The sequence below is a fragment of the Benincasa hispida genome, chromosome 2, assembly GCF_009727055.1.
Source record: "Benincasa hispida cultivar B227 chromosome 2, ASM972705v1, whole genome shotgun sequence".
Taxonomy (NCBI): Eukaryota; Viridiplantae; Streptophyta; class Magnoliopsida; order Cucurbitales; family Cucurbitaceae; genus Benincasa; species Benincasa hispida.
Window position 1 is genome coordinate 13079513 of NC_052350.1, and position 23539 is coordinate 13103051.

The 23539-nt window shown below is 38.8% G+C and overlaps 2 protein-coding genes and 1 non-coding gene across 3 annotated transcripts; 1 reads left to right on the forward strand and 2 right to left on the reverse strand.

Annotated features, from left to right (window-relative positions):
• Nucleotides 1-1158: 1158 nt before the first annotated feature.
• Nucleotides 1159-3560, forward strand: LOC120071368 (non-specific phospholipase C6). The gene is made up of 3 exons (XM_039023611.1): nt 1159-2603; nt 2768-2944; nt 3020-3560. Exons 1-3 carry the CDS (start codon nt 1520-1522, stop codon nt 3316-3318), a joined length of 1560 nt encoding a protein of 519 aa, XP_038879539.1. The 5' UTR covers nt 1159-1519; the 3' UTR covers nt 3319-3560.
• Nucleotides 3561-3676: 116 nt separating this feature from the next.
• Nucleotides 3677-10040, reverse strand: LOC120071369 (mediator of RNA polymerase II transcription subunit 30). Its single transcript, XM_039023612.1, has 3 exons — nt 9472-10040; nt 9024-9113; nt 3677-3913 (listed from the first exon to the last, which is right to left on the reverse strand). The coding sequence occupies exons 1-3, from the start codon at nt 9874-9876 to the stop codon at nt 3815-3817; spliced, it is 594 nt and encodes a 197-aa protein (XP_038879540.1). The 5' UTR covers nt 9877-10040; the 3' UTR covers nt 3677-3814.
• A 33-nt stretch (nt 10041-10073) lies between these two features.
• Nucleotides 10074-10155, reverse strand: TRNAS-UGA. Its single transcript has one exon. It is a non-coding gene; the product is annotated as a tRNA-Ser (tRNA).
• Between the last annotated feature and the right edge of the window lie 13384 nt (nt 10156-23539).

The following is a 23539-nucleotide window of genomic DNA, read 5'->3' on the forward strand; positions in this document are numbered from 1 at the left end:
GTCCTGATAATAAATAATTATTAGCATTTAAGGAAATATTTGCAATAAGCAAATTATTATACAATATATTTTATACTTCAAGAGGGTTTTTTTTTTCTCTTAAATAGAAAAAATTTAGGCGATAGCAAAAACCAACAAAGTTGTGTCATGTAGGGAAAGGTGTCACGGAGTGTTCACACGTTGCTATTTTGTACATTTGTGGTTTGGCAAATCCAAAAGCAAAGCCTAAGCACAGCCTGCGGCATGATTTGATTCACATGCGTATTGAATTGATTTTTTTTTTTAATAAAATCTTTTAATAGTAAAATACGACAAAATTTGCGACCAAGTTCAGCCAATTACTCTGGTTTCTGATTTCTGTAATGTAAAATTAAGACAAAAAGTCTCACCAACGTTTGTTTGGAACTTGAATATTTGACTCTAGCGAAGAGTAAAAAGAGAGTAAAAACAAATGAAGCTCAACAAAGAAAACTCATAACTGGGTGTTTTGGTGTTGGTAGATTGAGATTCTATAAATGAAGGAATTCTAAGATGCCATGTGATAGTGATAGTGGGAGGGAGGGGCGGTTTTGGTTTGAGAGTGATGGGAACAATTTTAAAGAAGTGAGAAAGTGGCATTGGCTGCACTGATTTGCTGAAATAAAAAAGAAGAAAAAAAAGTTAACCATTATCTCCAACTTAAAGCTTGAAAAGTGACTCAAGCTGGGAGTGGTGCAGTAATGATGCAAAATAAAAAAAGAACAAAGTTATTCTCCACTCTTTTAGCTTTTGATTCCTCGTTGCTCCATGATTTGCGTTGGTTAGGTCAAGAGATAAGAGTGATTTATTTCAAGAGACTTTAGTTTTTAGGAAACGCAATTGAATTTATACAATTTGTACAAATTCAAAAAAGTTATAGTATATCTTATAGGGTTGATTGGGACCTCTAAGTTTTCTCTATACTCCAGTGGTATCCCAACTCCAAAATAATTAAAATACTGACTTTTTTCTTTTTTGAAAATAAATAAATAAATAATATGACGTTTTCTTTACAATATGTGGAGTAATCCCAACTTCCGTTTGTAAGTCTAATTTGAGTGGTTATTTGAATTAAATTATCATTCAGTACCTTTTGAAAAATGTATGAAGAAATTAAATTATAGAAATTCATTAGGAAACTGTAACCGCAAATGCGATCGAGAAGGATTAGATTATTAACAAAAACAATGGCAGAGACCCAATTTTCAAATTTTGCGCTTCACCTTTTATTGATTCCTTACTTTAACTGCACTGTTTCTGAAACGCGCAAGACCAGAAACTTCTTCTTCCTCTCTCTCTGCTACACTCCACTCTTAGCTTCTCTCTCTCTCTCTTAAGTCACAGCCAGAGGATTTTGCCTTTTTTTAAAGTGGGGTTTCTCTGTAACATTCTCATCCACAATCCAATTTCCCCATTTTTAAATGCTCTTTTGGAATCTCAAGAGTAAATTTGGCAGAGTTATCTTCTTCTATTTTGCTTCCCACTGCTCGCAGTGATAACAATGAGAGGACGACGAGGCAATTTCCCATTTCATTTGCCTTCCATTTTCTTCCTTCTTCTCACTCTCTCATGGGTTCCTCGACCCAGTTTCCAGCAGCAACCCATCAAAACCGTGGTGGTTTTGGTTATGGAGAATCGTTCCTTCGATCACATGATTGGATGGATGAAGAAATACATCAACCCAAAAATCAATGGCGTCACTGGAGACGAATGCAACCCTGTTTCAACAAAGAATCCCAACCCTGAAACGATTTGCTTCTCTGATGATGCCGAGTTTGTAGATCCGGATCCGGGCCATTCATTTGAAGACGTGTTGCAGCAGGTATTTGGCTCTAATTCCATTCCTTCCATGTCTGGCTTTGTGGAACAGGCTCTTTCAATGTCACCAAATCTCTCTGAAACTGTCATGAAAGGCTTCAAGCCTGAAGCTGTGCCCATTTATGGAGCTTTAGTTCGTGAATTTGCAGTGTTTGATAGGTGGTTCTCTTCAATTCCTGGCCCAACTCAACCAAATAGACTCTTTGTTTATTCTGCAACTTCTCATGGTTCAACAAGCCATGTGAAGAAGCAATTAGCTATGGGTTATCCCCAGAAAACCATTTTTGATTCACTACATGAGAATGGTATCAACTTTGGAATTTACTTCCAGAACATACCCACTACTCTGTTCTATAGAAACTTGAGGAAATTGAAGTACATTTTCAAGTTTCATCAGTATGATTTGAAGTTCAAAAAGGATGCTAGAAATGGAAAACTCCCCAGCTTAACTGTGATTGAGCCACGGTATTTTGATCTTGTGGGAATGCCTGCAAATGATGATCATCCATCTCATGATGTTGCAAATGGGCAAAAGCTAGTGAAAGAGGTTTACGAGACTCTGAGGGCTAGCCCACAGTGGAATGAAACCCTTTTGATAATAACTTACGATGAGCATGGTGGATTTTTTGACCATGTCAAGACTCCTTTTGTCAATGTCCCTAATCCTGATGGAAACACTGGCCCTGCTCCTTATTTCTTCAAGTTCGATAGGCTTGGAGTTCGTGTGCCAACAATCATGGTCTCGCCTTGGATTAAGAAAGGAACTGGTAAGATAAGTTTTTCTTGAAAATGGAACCTTCTAGTCATCTCTTAACATAAGCAAAGTATACTCACAAATGGCCTATGTATTAAACTCAGAGTTGATGAGTTGATTGTTTGGCTATTTCTTCTTCTGGGGTGTGTTTATAGCTCTAAATCTCTGTTTTTGCAGTAATAAGCAGTCCAAAGGGTCCAACTTCAAACTCTGAGTTTGAGCATTCCTCAATCCCTGCTACCATAAAGAAAATATTCAATCTCCCCTCTAACTTCCTGACTCACAGAGATGCTTGGGCCGGGACATTCGAGGACATTGTTGATCAGCTAAACTCGCCACGAACCGACTGCCCAGGTATCATCAATCTCTATCGACATTTTCCCAATTTAAATTATATTTTGTTGTTAATTTCCCGTACACTTGTTGCAGTAACCTTGCCTGAAGTGACACCTTTGAGGAAGACAGAAGCAAATGAAAACAGTGGATTATCTGAGTTTCAGAGCGAGGTTGTACAGTTAGCTGCTGTTCTGAACGGCGACCATTTCCTGAGTAGTTTCCCTAATGAAATAAGCGAGAAGATGACGGTGAAGGAAGCACACGATTACACTAGAGGAGCTGTTTCAAGGTTCATCAGAGCAAGCAAAGAGGCCATCAAGTTGGGTGCTGATGAATCTGCCATTGTGGATATGAGATCTTCCCTTACTACAAGATCATCAATCCACAACTGAAAGCATTCATCGAGGGTATAAAACCTACACGGCTACATGAATTCTTATCCCTTACAAGCTAGATTTTAGGAGTTGAGAGCAAGTGTAACTATGTTTCATACGCTGAAGCTATATTGTTGTTTTTGTGTGCATTCACGTGTATTAAAGAGTGTCTAAAGGGTTTTTGTAGATGACTTGTAAGAAAAACTCAAGTAATCACTACTCACTAGTGCGTTCATTATAAGAGTTAACAGATTTTCTAAGTTGTATTGTCAACTCCCATACTGTAGCTCCTAAATGGGAAAATCGAACATTTTATTCGTGGCACTTGATTTATCAGAGCCTTCCTCTATATTAACAATCTAGTGACAATGGCAAATGTATAATCACTACTTTCATTGAAGATATGTAAAGATACGTTCTAATAACAGCTCATTTTTTTTCAAGAAACAGAGCATCACAATTTTAAATTTCAACAGCTCAATTAGTGAGGGGACTCGAGGCTAGTCACGTTTTTTCAGACAGAACAAGGACTTTGCCATGTAGATACATCTGCAACAAGATCTCGTAGTTGATCTATCAGAAGCTTGATATGCAAATTCTTAACTACAAGTTCCTGCAAAGACACCGCAGATAGGACCCATATAAGAACTAGTAGTTGAAGGGAAAATAAAATGTCACTTCAAGGACCTTAACAAAGGATAAAAATAAGACGAAGGAAGAAGCATATTATCTATAATATCTATATGATGTATCCTCCATAATGTTGTTAGTTACAATATTTGATTTTCTCAATCGTCTTCTTAGTTTCAAAATCTTTCCTTAGATTAATACTGGGATAAAACAAATAAGAAGATAAATAGAATTGTTGTCTTGATGGTGTAAACCAAAACTCTAATTTTTTAATCAATATCCATTCCCTTTAAATGAGGGAGAGAGATGTTTTATTTATAGAAAAATTGATTACAAGTAGGCTGAATAACAAATAACTAACTATTTACTAACTTTTATTCTAACTCCCTTACATTGATTCTCGGTACACTATATTCCACCCCCTTAAAATTCAGACTCGACCTTGAGGCTATCAAGAAGTTAATTGGAATTCATCAGGGACAAAGTCCTTTCAAATCTGCTACACTGAATACTGGATTGATGTGAATGTCAACCGGTAGCTCAATGCGATAAGCATTCGAACCATATTTTTGTATGATTTTAAAAGGCCCAAATTGTCTATCTTTCAGCTTGTTGTAAGTTCCCGTTGGGAATCTTATCTTACGTAGGTGGATCATTACAAGGTCCTCTTCTTTGAAATTGACTTCTCTCCTTGATTTGTCTTTAGTTTCCTTGTAAGACTCCGTGGTCTTCTCTAAATGGTCATGAATTTCTCAATGCAATTCTTCTATTCTTTCAATCATACTTTCAGCTTCAAGAATAATATCTACAGAAGAAGGTAAATTGGCAAGATCAAATGTGAGTCTAGGAGGTTGAGTGTATACTACTTCGAAGGGGCATTTTCCTGTTGATCTATTCTTCATATTATTGAAAGCAAACTCCACTTGAGCAAGAGACAAATCCCATTGCTTTGGTCATGAACCACTTAAACATCATATAAGATTTCCTAATGTTCTATTGATTACTTTAGTTTGGCCGTCGATTGGATACTAATTCAAACGTTTTGTCTTGGTCAAAATGCCCTGCTAAACCTCTGGAGTGAGCTTCTTTTAAGAGGGCTCTCGAAGAGATGTATAAGGAATACACAACTGCTCTCCTTTGAATAAGAAATCGTCCATAATAAGAAAGTCTTCAGCATTCAAGAAATTAGTACACTAGTACCAAGTATCAGCAAAGCCTTGATCATTTTCATATAATTCTGTTAGGTGAGAAAATGTAGTTACTTCTGTAGCTAAAGTAGTTAGAATCAACCATTTTCTACTAAGAGCATTAGCAACCTTATTCTCTTAGCCTGATTGATGTTTGATCACGAATTCAAATCTTTGTATAAACAAAATCTATCGTGCACGTATACGGACAATATTCTCTTGATATTATAAGTATTTGAGTGAAAAGTGGTCTATGATTAGGAGAAACTCCTTGGGTAGAAGATAATGCTCCCCATTGTTTGAGAGCACGAACAAGAGCATATAATTCCTGCTCATATGTACTCCATTTTTGCCTTGAAGGATTGAGTTTTTAACTAAAATACTCAAGTGGGTGGCCTTGTTGAGATAGGACAGCTCCAATACCGGAAGTACAAGCATCCATTGCCACTTCGAAAGGTAAGGAGAAGTCTGGTAGTTTCAAAACATGGCTGCTGCTCAGTTTGTTCTTGGTGTTTTCAAAGCTGTTTTGTTGTTTTGGGCCGCAAGTGAAGCTCCCATTCTTTAGACAATCAGTCAAGGGTACTGTCGTAGAGTTAAAGTTCTTGATAAATTTCCTATAAAAGGCGGTCAAGCCAAGGAATGCTTGGACATCTTTCACAAAATTGGGGTGGGCCATTGAGTGACAGCTTAATTCTTTGGATCGATTCTGATTTGACTGTGGCCTATTAGGAAGACTTTCTTTCCTAAGAAAGCGACGCTTCTTGTGATTGATATATAATTTTTCTGTTGTCAAAACTTGAAACAATTTGTGAAGATGTTGTAAGTTCTACTTAATGCTCTTGCTATAAACCAAGATATCGTCAAAGTATACTACAATGAATTTATTAAGAAAATAGTGTAATACTTGGTTCATGAATCACATAAATGTGCTAGGAGCATCCGAAAGACTGAATGACATAACAAGCCATTCAAAAAGTCCCTCATTGGTCTTGAAGGCAGTCTTCCACTCATCACCCGGTCTTATTCTTATTTGATGGTAATCACTCTTCAAATCAACTTTTGAAAAAATCACTGCCCCTCCAAGTTGATCAAGTAGGTCACTGTTTCTTGGAATTGGAAAACGATATTTCACTATGATTTGGTTGATTGCTCGGCTATATACACACATTCTCCAACTTCCATCTTACTTTAGACTAAATAGAGCGGGCACTGAACATGGACTCAAGCTTGGTTTGATGTGGCCTTTCTTTAGGAGCTCTTCAATATGTTGATGCAAAATTTTGTACTCCTTTGGGCTCATTCGATAATGAGGAAGGTGTGGTAACGTTGCTCCCACAATTAGATCAATATGGTGTTGGATATTCCTCAAGGGTGGTAGTTCCTCGGTTCATCTTTTAGATGAGGAAATTCATCAAAAAGTTTCTATATTTCGAGAGGGAGGCACCTCACCATTTTGAGTGTCTTTGGACTTTTCAGCAACTACAAGTCCTAAGACAACGGCCTCTCTTTCCTTCATCAAGCTTCTGCACTGATTGTGGTAAAATGGTAGTTGCTGTCCTCTTTTTTCTGTTTAACTCCCTCATTATTCTTCTTACTCGATGGAAGTAGAACTACTTTCTTGCCCATCCAAAGGAATTCGTAAGTATTTTCTCTCCCCTTGTGCAAGACTCGAGTATCATATTTCCATGGTCTTCCTAAGAGTATGTGACAAACATCCATTTCGAGGATGTCACATTCTATTTGGTCTTTATAACTACTGTCAATTCAAAGAGGGATGGTACAGATTTCACTTGGGCTTTGTCGCTTTTTTTCACCCAACCAATCTTATAGGGGTTTGGATGAGCTTCCACCTTAAGATTCAAGGTTGCCCACTAACTTCTTGGAGACAAAATTTTCGCTACTTCCACTGTCAATAATGACATTGCATACTGTCATTAATTGTACACCGTGTTTTGAAGAGGCAATGTCTTTTAGGGTTTGAGTCTCCTTTGGGAGTGATTAGCATCCTTTAGAGAACACAAGATACCCCATCTCCATCACCGGTTCAATGAGTTCTGTTTCTTCTTCTTCTTCACTTTGTTCAGTCAGGACTTCTCCATCTCCTTCTTCCATGTAAGCTACTGTCTTTCTGTGTGGCCATTCATTAGATAAGTGACCAACTTGGACACATTGGAAGCACTTACCCAAAAAGGGTCGATTATATGAGTTTTGAATTTTCTTCTTGGTTGTTTCTGTGGACTTTTCTGTCATTCCCTCCGAGCCATCTTTCTCTTTTTCTTTGGCCGAGGACATGGAAGATGGTTGATTAATGATTTTGGATGAGGAAGTTACTTTCTTGCTTGAAGATGTCTCCCACAGGTTCTTTCTCGAAAATTTCTTAGATCGCATTTCATTAAGTTCCTCCAAGTCTTGGCAAATGCAATCACATCAGTCAACACATTAAATTGTTGAAGTTTCACCTTCTCTTTGATGTCCATACGCAAACCTCCAACGAATCTTGCAATCAAGAGTTGTTCATTTTCAGCCAAATTGGTTCTTACCCCAAACAATGGAACTCTTCCTCGAAATCAACCACTGATCGAGAGCCTTGTCTACAATTTTGATATTGTTTGTATAAGGTATGCTCATAATTTGGAGGAAGAAACCTCTCCTTCATCAACTTCTTCATCTTCTCCCACGTTTGAATAGGTCTCTTGCCTTGTCGTTGACGCTTTCCCTCCAATTGATCCCACCATGCGGATGCACCCCCCTTCAATTTAAAAACTACTAATCGTACCTTCTTGTGCTACGGAGTATTCATATAATCGAAGAAGTTTTCCGTGTTCTTGATCCAATCAAGAAATGCATCTATATCACGCTTACCATTGTAAAATGGTAAGTCTATCTTCATCTTAAAATCATAAAAATCTCCCTGAGCGCCTTCTCGACCTCTTCTTGCATCAAAATACTCTTATTCTAAGTGATCCTCGCTCGAAGAACTCCAATCTTGAAATTCTTGATGCCTTTCTTGCACCATCGAGCATCTTCTTGGTTCTTCTTGGAGCGGTCTATGGATTCTTGGACCTTGTTCTTGAAAGTTCTCTTGATGGAACTGGAAATTTCTTCGACCTCCAACGCCACTTCTTCCTCTTCTCCTTCCCCAAATTTGATTGAAAACTGGAGCTTCTTCCCCAACTTTGGCTGGTGCCAACATTGCATTCATTCTTCTCATGATCATTGCCATAGATTCTTGAAGATTATTCAGCGTTCCTTGGATTCCTTCCAAGGTGCTTTTCACGAACAACAAGCATCGCGTGGTGGATCTTGGAGAGAGGGTGGGGGTGTCTTCCACCTCTTGAACTAGCGCTAGAGCATCATCTCTGCCTCTTGGATGCACGTGTCTTCCTCCCACCGTTCATCCGAGGATGTTGCTGCTCTGATACCACTTTGGTGTAAACCAAAACTCTAATTTTTGAATCAATGTCAATTCTCTCCAAATGAGAGAGAGAAGTGTTTTATTAATAGGAAAATTGATTACAAGTAGGTTGAATAATAGTTAACTAACAAGTAACTAACTGTTTACTAACTTTTATTTTAACTCCCTTACATTGATTCTCGGTACACCCCTTGAATTCTTTTAAAAGCTTAGCTTCTTAGTTTCAGCAATATTTGTATATATTATAATAAATCTTACTAGAGATATATCTAGAAGTAACAATACATCGTTCGTCGTTGAAGCTAAGTAGACTTCAAAGTCTTAATAAGTAAATTATTTCCAGAAGTATTTGGTTCCTTCACGAAATCTAAGCCTGAAAATTCTAACAGGTGGTAATTCAATGAAAGGAAGTGTTCAGGTGCATCCAAAATGTCTTGAAGAAAAAATAAATTACCGACATGAATTCACAAGATGAAGATACAATAAAATACCTTTCTGAGACTAGAGAGGTGTTGTTCCAACTTATCAATTTCAGATTGGTCTGCAGGCGAACCACTCGTACCCGATTCATATGCTGTTGCCTATCAATGAACACGAGTCTCTGGTTAGAATCACTTAATCCGCATAAGTGGATAACAAGTCGATGCAGTTAGCAATGTATCAAATTCATAGTACATGAAGTAAGTCCGCGCATCAATCAGCAGTAGTGAAAATGAAAACCAGATCAAATGTAGCATCTGCAATCTACAAATTCAGGAAGAATTTTATGCTTTCGTTTGAAATTGAGTACGAAAATTCCATGTTCCAGACATTTCATGCTTTCAACAAAGCATTTTGTACCGTGGGGGAATCCAAAAAAAAAATAAAATAAAATTCGAAATGAGAGACACTGGCTAATGAACTTAGATGAAGAATTGGAAGATCAATCAGTAATTTTACCTTCTGAGAATTGGGAATTGCAGCAAGAATAGCACGAAGTGCAAGGACTGAATTCTTGTAGCGAACACGGGCCTCCTCAAGGGCTCCCCCACTACCGCTGCCTCCGCCACTGCTGGAGTCGGTATGATGGCTAGTGCTTTCGGAACTTGCGTCGCCGTTTACAACTCCATTAACAGAATGCGAAGATGGACCATTTGGGCTGGCGATTGCTAAACCAGAAGTAGCCGTTGTTACCGTTGAAGAAGTGGTGGACCATAATGTGGGATTGCAGAGCTCATCATTCATGGAGTAGAGGATCTGGAAAGCGGATTCTATGGTTTCTTCAAGATGCTTGATGCCCTCCATTGCAAGCTCTTGAGTTGTCTGGGGAAGAGCTAAAACATTAGTGGGCTTCTCTTCCATCATATTATTCCAGAAGAAAAAACAGATGCTCCTGTGTTGCGAATGCAATCGGCAATAAACCGAATTTGTAAAAAGAGAGTTCGAGATCTTTTAAATCCCCAATTCCAACTTCCAGTCACACATCTGATGTTCATTAAACCCTAGACCTCATTTGTAATCGAGAAACCCAGAAGGGGGAAAAAAATGAAATTATAAAGAATCGTCGATAGCAGGGTTCGAACCTGCGCGGGCGAAGCCCAACAGATTTCAAGTCTGTCTCCTTAACCACTCGGACATATCGACTTGTTGAGCATTTTGTCAATTAATAGATAAAAAACCTAAATGAACCATATGCACAGCGTTAAATTAAAAGCAAACACAGGCCGTTAAGGTAGATATACATAATTGTCTAAAGTTTGAATTCTATCCTTGGTGTAATAAAAAATAATAATAATAATAATCTATCCTTGGCATGTTGTCGGATTTGAAAAAAAGACTATATGAATACATGTTTAGTCAATATTAACCATTAAGACTTTGTTTGCTAACAATTTCACCTTTTTAAAAAGCTTATGTTTGTTTCATCCTGTTAGATGCAGATGTCGAAAAGTTGTATCGTCGTGGAATAACCATTTCCCTCAAGAAATTTTGGTACAACCTCGGTGCCAATCGCTACTGTCGGTTGCTCCCAAAGTTTAAACACAACTTTTATACTTCAGGCAAGCACTCGTAGGAAAATGGATTGGAATCAAGACAATGCTTTGAACAGATAAAGTGAAGATCGAAAATCAGAATACAAATAGATGGATTATAGATCTCTTACCATGGGTTTATGAGGAAGAAGAAAAATACAATACAACTAGCGTTGAATGGGAAGAAAACAGTCAAAATAATGAATCTCATTTAATATTCAAATATTTATTTATTTTTTTATAATAAAATCAGTTTAAAAAAAAGTTATACGCAGGCGCAATTACCTAAACCCGCCCATTCGATCAGACGAACGATGATGGCGGTGGCACACGTGAGTGGTGAAAGGGTTATATTTCCACCGTGACCACACTTTGGAATCACCTCTAACATGTCTTGGTATCTATACCTTTTAGGCATTGTTTAATTCTCCAATGTGGGACAACATTCTCCCATTTCCTTTTAACTTTTGCTATGGGCCTAAGCCCAAAAGTCATTTCCAATAATCTCCCACAAATGACTGCTACAGCAAGATTAAAAAAAAACAAATTATTTGAAGATACTGTTCTGAGCAAAGATAGAAGATCAAACTTAAACACCAATTTCTAATGATTTGAATTGCTGTATAGTGAAGTAGGGCAACAACTTCACTAGAATTATGAGGGCTATTAAGTAAAATATGCGACAAATATGTTAGGAATTCATGAGAAAACGAGTTGGCGTCGATCGACATTAAGAATCTCAGCTAACCTACTATTATGCGTTATTATGCGTTCAATTGTTTATTTTTGTAGCAACCGCAGAAATCGATCGCATACGCAGGATCCAGGTTATCGCGGAGACGATCGCATGCGCGATCGCATATGCTCGACGCATAGATGTGCACCCATCTACCACATGCGTCCATCACATGGATGTTGCGGCCATCAACCGCATGCGTCCATCACATAGAAGTTGCGGCCGTCAAGCGAATGCGGTCATCGCAAAGAGATTACAGCTACAGATAATAACCATAATAGAGGGGCAACCGCAAGGTTGGTGAAATGCAAACATGGACGCATACCTTGAGAGTATCAAAAGGTGATGTTGACATTTCACCTACCACGCCGTTAGCAGCAGAGATTTAGAAAAGAACCATCATGCCGCGAGTGTCAAATTCAGAGCAGGTCCATTATTGTTGTCGGCGATCAAGCTCTATAAATAGAGGCCGTTGAGCAGAATTTTAAATTATCCAAGGTTTTTCGCCTGAGACTCCCCGCCTTAGAGCGGATCCTTATGATCTAGATCAAAGTGTGAGAAGATAGCTTGAGAGTTCTTCATCTCCTTCATCCATTCCGAGTGATGACCAGAGCCTTCGTTGGAGTTAGAGCTCGAGAGAGTCGACTCCATCGCTCATCCATGGCACCACCGGCAGCCTTGACTCACATCTGTTGGAAGCAAGACATTGTTTCCAGTTGGTCCTTCCATTTATCTTCTTGCGTTGTCTTGTATTACAGTTTGGCTTAAGGAATTAATACATTTTGTGATCAATACATTTCTACATTTCCTTCAATTCCATCTTCATCTCCATTGCTAGAGTATCACATACTTAATCATGCGGATTAGGGATATGAAGCATGTAGCAAACCACCGGGAGGTGTGCGTTGCGCGAGTGTTGTGAGAAAACCTTATTTGCTTAGTGTGAACCTGTAGCAACGGTTGTCTATAAGTGGACACAATGCTTGTCCATGAGTAGAATCAGCAACAACTAACTGCCCGGGAGGGTAAGTGGTTGTTGCATTAAGCATTGTAAGCAAGTGTTCACTAGGAATAGGAATAATCTTACGTCAGCCAGGCTTATGTGATTACCTTGTCTTATGTATGTGTCCATTCACCCCTATAGAGCTACTCGAGAGAGAGTCTAAAGAAAGAACCTAAGACTCGAGAGAGCTAGGTTAGAATCGAGGCTCGAGAGAACTAGATTAAGATCGCATAAGCAATAATGGAGACTTAGGAATAAGTTCCGTTTGCTATTACACATCACGTGCATCTGCGTCGGGTGTGTATATCATGATCGCATAGGTTTACGCTGGCTGGGGTTACCCTTGCGGTCAGGCTTAAGGTTGTGATGAAGACATCCTCACCTTTTTATCTATTTTTCCATGCATTTTACTACGTGTCAACCGTTGTCGTGTCTCTACCTCTCAGTCATATTCCCACCGTTTAATCTGTTAGTTAGAAGTAGGAGTAGTTTATAGCTTATAACCCCCTTCATTCTTTTATTTATCAACCACAAACACATTACCGCATACCCTTTAGCTACAAGTCCCTGAGTTCGACCTCGAATCACTCGAGAAACTTGCGTTCGCGTTATACTTGACAAGAGCACAAGAAAACTTGTGACAAGAGTGCATGGTCATTGCATATGAGGTCAACGCATATATTTCATTCCATCGCATGACCACAGATGCATGAGAACCAACGCATAACTTAAGACATGCATCGCATATTGCGTTTGCCTAATTTAAGTCATCACCCTACAACACGTTTCACTCCTAGAGTTTTTCTTGATTTTGCGGTGTAGAGTGTGCTAATTAAGGCCATGCACATAAACCTCGAGGTCACCATGAAAGCTCTAGAAAGAGACCCTTAAACTCTATCATAGAAGGCGAACACACCTTCACTATCACGTCAAAGGCTTCATTAAGCCTGTTAGAGACAAACTACTAAAAAACTAAGCTATGAAGACTTCATCATCTAATCTGTACTAGGACCAACTTCATCGAGTCTGTCAAAGACAAACTACTCAAATACTGAGCTATGAAGATTTCATAATTATCTATCAAGTCCATATCAAGACCACTCAAAGAAAGGGCCATGGATCATTTAAGGGTTTTAGTCTTATCCATCAAGTTTGTACTGGGACCACCTAAACAAAGGGCTATGGACCATTAAGTCTATCGCAATAGACCACCCAAATAAATGGCTATGTATCATCAAGTCTATCGCAATAGACCACTCAGATAAAGAGCTATGGACCACTATAAGGGTTTAAGCCCCATGTTCACTGAGGATTCTAAAATCATTTTTCTTGTTAGGTCTTTGGTTAGAGGATCAACTAAATTCCTCTCAGACCTCACATACTCCAAGGAAATAACTCTTCATTTTAACAACTGTTTCATAGCTTTATGTTTGAGACGTACATGCCTTCTTTTGCTATACACTATTCTTAACAATTCCTATGGCAACTTGTTAATCACAATGTAAAGAGATTGGTACTCATACCCCCCCTCCTCCACAATGGTACATCTTATAGTAGGCTTCTAAGCCATTAAGCCTGTTGTCCTGCTAATTATAGATCAATAAATTCAAATTTCATTGTGGATCTAGTTATGCATGTCTGTTTTGCAGACTTCCATGATATGGCTCCTCCTCCGAGTAAGAATATATATTCACTAGTAAAACTAACCTCGTCATTATCAGTTACCCAATTTGCATCATAATAACCTTCTAATACAACAGAAAATTTAGTGAAACGCAAAAAATAGTCTATTGTGTCCTTAAGATATCTCAATAGACGACGAAGAGCACCCTAATGATATTTATCAGATTATGTGTATATCTACTAAATCTACATACAATGTATGCAATATCCGGTCTAGTATAGATCATTAGAAACATAACACTACCTATGATTTTTGCATATTCAAACAGAGAGATACAATCTCCTTTATTTTTCTTAAAACTTAAATTGGCATTGTAAGGTGTTCTTACAAGATGATCATCATAATAATCAAATCTCTTTATAATTTTTCAATGTAGTGTGATTGGCACAGAGAAAATCCATTTTCAGTTTTTCTTATTTTAACACCAAATATTATGTCAGATTCCCCTAAATCTTTCATTTCATAATGCGATGATTATAACAACTTGGTATTATCAACTACCTCTATGTCTGTTCCAAAGATGAGCATATCATCAACATACAAGCATATAATCACACATTTGGCTTAAAACAATTTTGAATAGACATATGTATAAGAAGAATTCACCTTAAACCCATTGTTTATTAAAGTATTATTGAAAATTTTCATACCATCGTTTGGAGGCTTGCTTAAGACCATAAAGAGATTTTATAAGTTTACATACTTCATTTCTTGAATGGCAATTGCAAAGCCTTCAAGTTGTATCACATAAATTCTTCTTCTAGATCACCATTAAGAAATGTTGTTTTTACATCCATTTGGTGAATTAGAAGTCCATGGATGGTAGTTAGTGCAATCAAGACTTTTTAGCTATTTTAGTTATAGAGGAATACGTGTCAAAGTAGTCAATACACAATACATTGTTTTTCTATATACTCTACTACTACTAATCTAGCATTGTATATTTCAATTGAACCATCAGATCTTGTTTTCTTCTTGAAAATCCATTTTCACTTAATGGGCTTACTTCCTTTTGGGAGATCTACCAAGTCCCAAGTTTGATTCATGGTTAGAGAATCCAGTTCACTCATAAGAACATTAAGAAAGCTCCTGGCGTTGGAGGATTTTGGGAACAAAGCTCATTTTGAGCACAAAATCCTCATCCCAAAATCGTCACCCAGAAACCATAACCCTAAACCCACGAAATTTGTGCCACTTTTTCTTTGCCACCTAAATGGTCTTAGATGATCGAAGACATATAGTTGAGTGGTTTTGTAGAGGAATTTCCTGCCCCAGGTACTTCTCGTGCCTTAAGAATTCTGGTCCCGACCAGAGCACCCAGGTCGTCAATTTTTGTGTGCGAACTTTCTATCCTGATTCTTAACTCTACCATATTTGTATAATTCTTATGCATAAAATGTTCATTTTATAGGTAATTTCATCTAAAGAGGCTAATGGAGTCACTTAGGAGAAAAATGAGCCAAATGGGTGTCAAAATGGAGCTTAGGATCAACAAAATTGAAGAAGTCGAAAAAATTACCAGAATGCCCCTCAATAGAGAACATTTGGCAATGCAGGCAGCGTCACGACCCTTGCTTGTTGGGGTTGATGCCCTAAAATCTCGTGTCCTATAGTTTGTAAAGAGTTTGTATGAACACTTGTGTTGTATAATATATGATATTACTTCACATCTTGTTTTTTGCTCAGTTGAATGTTTTTTTTGCTTTACCACAAACCAATAAACTTAAAATCTCTGGTTATCTGTATGTAACTCAAGCATGTATGTGGTGATATACAAGTGGATCATGTCTTGAGTGATAACCAAAATGGTCTGTAGTATATGGATATAGGAGGAAAACCTCATCCTGGTAACGCTATGGATGCGGCCTGCTTTGTGGAATGGTCACAAGTGTTGTGACTTGTCATAGATGGTCTGATCCTGATCATTCGTGTTGGGACATGTGATGACATGTAAAAATGCATGTCATCTTAGGCCTTTTACTTAGAATTATAAAGGTTGTTAGGCAAAATATGTGTTAATCATGTTAGGAATTCATGAGAAAATGAGCTTGCGTCGATCAACATGATTAACTCTCAGCTAAACCGTTATTTTGCGTTATTATGCGTTCAATGTTCTATTTTTGTAGCTAACGCAAGAAATGAATGCAAATGTGGAAATCGAACCACCGCATAGATGACCGCATGCGGAGAAACACTCCATTGCAAAGGCAAACGCATCGATCAACGTATGGATGTTGTGGTAATCTGCTGTATGCGTCTATCGCATGGAAGTTGCGCTCGTCAAGCGATGCGGCCATCATGTAGAGTTGGGATATTAAAATGAATGCGGTTATTGAATGATTGCGGCTATGGCGACAACGCATTCTAATGGGATTAACGCAAGATTGGTGGAATGAATGCATCAACGCATCTACCTCGAGAAAAACCAAAAGATGATGTTGACATTTCACCTACCACGCCGTTAGTGGCAGAGGTTCAAAAAGGACTAACGCGCCGAACGTCAGACTCAGAGCAGTCCAATTAATGTTGTTGGCGACTCAAACTGTATAAATAGAAGTCGATGAGTTGAAATTCAAGTCATCCATTGTTTTCGCCTGAGGTTCGCCTAGGGCAGATCCTTGTGATCCAGACAAAATGCGTGAGAAGACGCTGAGAGTTCTTCACCTCCTTCATCCATTCCAAGTGACGACCAGAGCCTTCGACCGGAGCTAGATCTCGAGAGAGTCAGCTCCTTCGCCCATCCATGGCACCACCGGTAGCCTTAACGCACCTCCGCTGGAAGCAATTCTTTGCTTCTAGCCGGTCATTTCATTTTTCCTTTCTCTTCTTATATTGTATTGTTTAACATTTTATGATTAAGGAATTAATACAATTTTTTTCAATGCATTTCTGTGTTTCCTTCGACTCCATTTCCATCTTCTCTGCTTAGCATCTTTACTTTCATTGCAAAACTTAGTAAGACTGCTAGAGTATCGCATACTTAGTCGTGTGGATTAGAGATATGAAGCATGTAGCAAACCATCGACAGGTGTGCGTTGTGTGAGTGTGTGAGAAAACCTTATTTGCTTAGTGTGCAGCTGCGACAATGCCTGTCTATAGGCTAACGCAATGCTTGTCTATGAGTAAATTCAGCAACAACCAACTGCCTGGGAGGGTAAGTGGATGGTCGCATTAAGCAATGTATGCATTGTTCACTTGAGATAGGAATAATCTTACGTCAACCAAGTTCATGCGGTTACCTTGTCTTATGTATGTGCCCATCACACCTTTAGAGCTGCTCGAGAGAGAGTCTAAAGAAAGAACCTAATGACTCGAGAGAGTTAGGTTAGAATCGATGCTCGAGAGGGCTAGATTAGGTTTGCATAAGCAAGAATGGAGACTTAGGAATAAGCTCTGTTTGTTATTACACAGTGTATGCACCCTACGAAGAGGATAATGGCTGCGTTCAGGAAGTAGGATATGGTGGCAGTATGTGGTCATCTCGACATTTATGCATGCACACCGCATACGTCCTAGATTTAGGCTTTTAGTGTGTGTAGCATGATCGCATAGCTTGCATTGACTAAGGTTGCCCTTGAGGTCTCTCTTAAGGGTTGCAATGAAATCATCCCCGTATTTTATCTATTTTCCCATACATTTATTTCAGGTCAAGTGTTGTCGTATCACTACCTCTCATGCATATTCTCATTGCGTTGTCTGTTAGATAGGAGTAGGAGTAGGATTAACTTAACAACCCCTCTAACATTCTTTTATTTAACTGCCGCATGCACATCACCGCATACATATAGCTACAAGTCCCTGTGTTCGACCTCAGATTACCCGAGAAACTTGCGTTCGCGTTATACTTCGTGTGAGTGCAAGAAAATTTGTGGCAGGACGCATGGTCATCACATACATTCATTAACGCATTATCGGTCCAACGCATGACCATCGACGCATGACTATCAACGCATATCTTAAGAACATGCACCGCATACCGCGTCCACGAGATTTTTGTTGTCGAGTAAAATTTACTTCTAATTTCCTGCCATCAACATGTGAGCGGGGGCGTCCTATACAAAGAGTTTGTATAAGACCTGACTATGAAGTATTAACGTCTCGTTATATAACACCGTTCATGATAGAGACTTCACTTCACTAGGATGACCATAGGTAACATAATCTTAATCCTGAGTGAGTTAGAAACTCTTACCATTGAGGGTGGTCATTTGATTTGTATGGGTGCGAGTGGCCAGGTCGCAGATTCAAACCTACCATTTTGGGGATTCATTTGATTTGGGAACTGGGAACTCAGCTACACAAGATGGAATTCACTCCTTCCCCGAGGCAGGGGTAAGTAGATAGATAGCTCCCTTAAAGGCTGATTCCGAGGCTTGAACAATGTGGCGCCACACACCTCTCTTGGCTCGAGAGGTGTTCACACATAGTTAGACTATGTTGTATTGTTCATTAAAGAATCAGTGGTACTTAAGGAGTGAGATGTAACTACAGGGGCAAAACGATAATTTGGCCCAACTATACTTATGAACATCTGTGAAGGGTCATCGTACTCATGATTGGTTATATCCGATGGACACAGAAATATATCTGTGGTAAGAAGAGTTCAGCTGTTGGTCTTTAGTGGAATGTCTGATAATTAACGGATGGTGGATCTTGTGGCTAAAGAGTTAGTCAGCTATTCGTGGACCGTTGGAGCTTCGAGCCACAGGTCTATTAGGTCCCTTTGGTAACTTGAATAAAGTCGAGAATCAGTGTTTGGGTTAATTTCAAAGGTTCAAATTGACAAGAGGGAATTCGATTATATATGATATAATTGGACTGGTTAATTATATATGATATAATTGACTAAATGTATAAGATACATTATTTTGGAGGAAATTAGATATAATAATGATTTATATCAAGTAGAAGAGAAATTACTATAATAAATATGTGATATCAAACTATAGGGTAAAAATATAATATGATTATATTTATTAATAATTTAATTGGTTAATTATATGATAATTAACCTAAAATCTCTCTCGACGTGCGTTAGTGGGGGAACAACATTGTTATTGTAACCGATGAATAAAAATGAAATTTGTTTCATTTTGAAAGGTTCGAAAAAAAAAAAGGATCGGAAGGTTGCGTGGTTGTGAAAACATAATCGATCGCTTAAGCTCGAGAGCCTATACGATAGTCGCTCAGCCCCTAAACGATTTAATTCTTTTACATTTGCGGTTGTTTGTAAAGGCCTCTACATTTTTGGGCATTAATAATCGTAATCGTGTTATCATTCAAAGTCTGTTTGAAGTCTTGAGTCGTTCGTGATGAAGATCGGAGCAAGCGTTGCGGTTCTTCGAGGAAGGAGACGATCAAGGGTTGATCGCATCGTGCAGATGATGGGGTACGCTATCGTTGTTGATCGCATCGGTTAAACGATGGGGTATGCGATCAACAGTTGATCGCATCATGTTGACGATCGGGTACGCGATTGCTGAGTATCAGGTCGTGTAGACGATGGGATACTCGTGTATCGTTGAACGCGCATGCGCACTGACGATCGTTTAGGTCAGCAAGCTTCATCGATTAGTAACTGACTAAACAATCGCTTAGTAGCACAAGATAAATCATTTACCTATTGCCGCATTGAGCGATCGCATAGACGATCAGGCTTCGCAGCCTCGTTGTTGTCTACGCGATCGTTTAATTTTGCTTCTATCGTCTAGTGCGCGCTGGACGATCGTCTACCTACGACGTTTACTACACGATGGAGTCCTCCTGGCAGTTCAAGACCCGGTTCACCTGTGAATCGATTTGCTCAATGAAAAATGTAATAGATAGGGTTATTTCATTTCGATTTTTTGTAAAGGCTCATCCCGGTCCATTACTCCTTTATTTAATACATGCGATGTATATATTTTTTTATATGTCATATGGTATGCACATATAGTAAATCCCACCTTAGGTTATGCAGTGGTCATGCATCATCTCTTTATTGTAATTGTTATAATTTAAAGAAGCATGATTTAATTATGTAGAAACATGCTCATGCATCATATAATATAAGAGTTATATTTATGCATGCATAGAAAGCATTGACATGCATCATCTTGATATTATAATCGTTATAATATAAGGGTGAATGATAGCATGTTTGCTTGGTTAGTACGTGTTATGTAAAAGTTATATATAGTAATGACCGGACATTGCATGAAGCATGACACATAGGTTACTTTATAAATGTTATAAACACCTCGTTGTGAGCAATGGTTTTAGTTGTTTATTTTTAAAAGTTAAAGAGAAATTAGAACTAAAAGAAATAAGAAAGACATGCATGCCTACTTAGGTTAATATCAAGGTGGATGGAGAGAGTGTTCATAGTAAGTAGGAGCGGGAAATGCGACAGCATATCCCTCGGTCTCCCTCGTTAGGTTGAATAAAGTTACTGCGCATAGCCTCGAGGCACCCTAGGAGTGTCCCCCTAAAGGATGGCAGTTTTGCACATTTCTTTATTTGATCTCCTGTAAGATGATAAGGTAACTTAGTCTCTTTTCCTAATTCGCTTCTTCCCTACAGTGGGCTCATTAGGGCGAGACTCTGGTACCGAAAGCGAGGGGTCACACTTACGTGGAATAGTTAAAGGTTAACAATTATGAACCGAAAAATGGTGGCTGTTAGGTTTAGTTCCAAGAGTTGGTTTTGCCTAATGGTTGAGAATGTCTCATCCCAGTGAAGGGGCAACTAATCACCCTACCGGTGACGTTTGTCCTGCCTCACTAGGGCATCTTTGCAAAATAGAAGTCTATAACTTAGGGTACTTGAACCTATTTTGCAGAACTGATTGGTTTAAAAATAGTTTAGCAAAATTTAATAAAGTTTTGTTCGTATTTTCAGCAATTTTTTCAAAATAGCAACAACCACGTTGGCTTTGTTAAGCGCCAAAAAATTGATTTGCGATAATTTTGCAACATGAAAATACATGATCACGATGATCCTAATCATCGAGGATCTCATGTTTGCTCTCACGGAGGTCTGTCCTTCTATACCAGCTCCTAATGCTACTCGAAATGTTCGGAGGCATACGAGCGATGGACAAGGGAGAATGAGAAGACTCAAGCCTACATCTTGGCAAGCCTTTCTGAAGTCTTGACCAAGAAACATGAGCCTATGATCTCACCACATGAGATCATGGAGTCCCTGCAGGGGATGTTTGGACAACCGTCTGAACAGCTTATGTTTGAGGCTCTTAAATACATATTCAACTCCAAAATGAAAGAAGGCACCTCTATTCGTGAACATGTGCTTAACATGATGGTTCACTTTAATGTGGCAGAGTTGAATGGGTCTACCATCGATGAGGGTAGCCAGGTTAGCATAATCCTGTATTCTTTACCGAAGAGCTTCTTGCACTTTGTTAGCAATGTGATTCTTAACAAAGTGAAATATAACTTTACAATTCTCCTCAATGAGTTGCAGACCTACCAATCTTTACTGAAAAGTAAGGAGAGGAAGAAGGGTGAGGCAAATGTTATTTCATCCTCTAGGACTTTCCATAGAGGTTCGACCTCAGGAACGAAGTCTGCATTTTCTATTTCTAACTCTGGAAAGGGGAAGAAGAAGAAGGGTGGTAAGGGAAAAGGGAAGGCATCTACTAACCCACCGCCTGTCGCCCCAAGGAGGCGTCCACCGGTTGCTAAGGAAAAATGTTTCCATTGCAACCAAGATGGACACTGAAAGAGGAACTGACCTTGGTATCTGAAAGAGAAGAAAGCAGCCAAGGCCGATAAAGGTAAATGTGATTTACTTATACTTGAAACTTGTTTAGTGGAGAATGATGATTCTTCCTGGATAATTGATTCGGGCGCCACTAACCATGTTTGTTCTTCTTTTCAGGGAATTAGATCTTGGCAACAGTTAGAGACTGGTGAGATGACGATGCGAGTAGGCACCGGGCACGTCGTCTTAGCTGTGGCAGTGGGAGGGCTCTAGTTAGCTTTACATAATAGGTTTCTTGTTTTGAATGATGTATATATTGTTCCCAAACTAAAAAGAAACCTCATTTCTGTAAAGTGTTTATTGCAATGTAAATATACTGTCTCTTTTAATGTGGATAAAGAGTTTATTCATAAAAATGGTGTTTTTATTTGCACAACAAATATGGAATCAAATTTATATGTGCTAAGCCTGTTAGCCATTAATTCCCTCCATAATACTGAATTGTTTAGAACTACCGTAACTCAATCAAAACGTCGATGTATTTCTCCAAAAGAAAATGTCCATCTTTGGCATCTATGTTTAGGGCACATCAATCTCAATAGGATTGAGAGATTGGTAAAGAAAGGACTTCTAAGTGAATCAAAAGAAAATTCTTTACCAGTGTGCGAGTCATGCCTTGAAGGTAAGATGACTCAACAACCTTTTATTGGAGAAGGTTATAGAGTTAAGGAGCCTCTTGAGTTAGTACATTCTGACCTTTGTGGTCCTATGAATGTGCGAGCCCGAGGTGGCTATGAGTATTTTATCAGTTCTACTGATGATTACTCTAGGTACGGGTATGTTTATCTTATGCAACGGAAGTCTAAATCCTTTTAAAAGATCAAAGAGTTCAAGGCTGAAGTTGAAAACGCATTGGATAGATGGATTAAAACACTTTGATCGAATCGAGATGGAGAGTTTTTGGACTCGGCATTCCAGGACTATTTGATAGAACATGGAATTGTTTCCGAACTCTTAGCACTGGGTATACCTCAACAAAATGGTGTAGCAGAGAGGAGAAATAAGACCTTGTTAGACATGGTTCGCTCGACGATGAGTTATGCTTCCTTACCAGACTCGTTTTGGGGTTTTGTAGTTGAGACTACGGTATACATACTCAACTGTGTTCCCTTCAAGAGTGTCGTGAGAACACCTCTAGAGTTGTGGAACGGATGTAAAACTAGTTTCATCACTTCCGTATTTCGGGTTGCCTTGCACACATGCTTGAGGTTAATCCCAAGAAGTTGGAACCACGGTCAAGGTTATGCCTCTTTGTAGGCTACCCCAAAGGTATACGAGGGTATTATTTTTTATGATCCGACAGAAAATCGGGTGTTTGTTTCAACAAACGCTACTTTCCTGGAGGAGGATCATATAAGGGAGCACAGTCCATGAAGCAAAGTCATGTTGTGAGAGCTTTCCAATGAAACTATTGAAACTTCAACAAAAGTTGTTGAAGAGCCTGCTACATCAACAAGAGTTGTTGATAGGAGTTCATCTAGTAGGTCGGTTCCACCTTAAGAATTGAGGGAACCTCGACGTAGTGGGAGTGTTGCGAACCTGCCCGTTCGCTATCTGGGTTTCATGGAAATCCTTGCTATGTTAGTAGATGGCGACGTTGAGGATCTGTTGTCTTATAAGAAGGCAATGAAGGATGTTGACTGAGATGAATGGGTCAAGGCCATAGATTTTGAGATGGAGTCGATGTACTTAAATTCAGTATGGGATCTTGTAGATCAGCCTGATGGGGTAAGAACTATAGGTTGTAAATGGATCTACAAGCACAAACGGGATGCTGATGGGAAGGTACAGACCTTCAAGGCTCAACTTGT

What these genes read in the sequence shown, in the direction of transcription:
- LOC120071368 (XM_039023611.1), top strand. Translation starts at nt 1,520, where the DNA reads ATGAGAGGACGACGAGGCAATTTCCCATTTCATTTGCCTTCCATTTTC. An exon ending in TTGGATTAAGAAAGGAACTG is followed by an intron (nt 2,604 to 2,767) that starts GTAAGATAAGTT and finishes CTGTTTTTGCAG; the next exon opens with TAATAAGCAGTCCAAAGGGT. An exon ending in GCCACGAACCGACTGCCCAG is followed by an intron (nt 2,945 to 3,019) that starts GTATCATCAATC and finishes CACTTGTTGCAG; the next exon opens with TAACCTTGCCTGAAGTGACA.
- LOC120071369 (XM_039023612.1), bottom strand. Translation starts at nt 9,876, where the DNA reads ATGATGGAAGAGAAGCCCACTAATGTTTTAGCTCTTCCCCAGACAACT. An exon ending in CAATTCCCAATTCTCAGAAG is followed by an intron (nt 9,114 to 9,471) that starts GTAAAATTACTG and finishes GTTCATTGATAG; the next exon opens with GCAACAGCATATGAATCGGG. An exon ending in ACCTCTCTAGTCTCAGAAAG is followed by an intron (nt 3,914 to 9,023) that starts GTATTTTATTGT and finishes GTGTCTTTGCAG; the next exon opens with GAACTTGTAGTTAAGAATTT.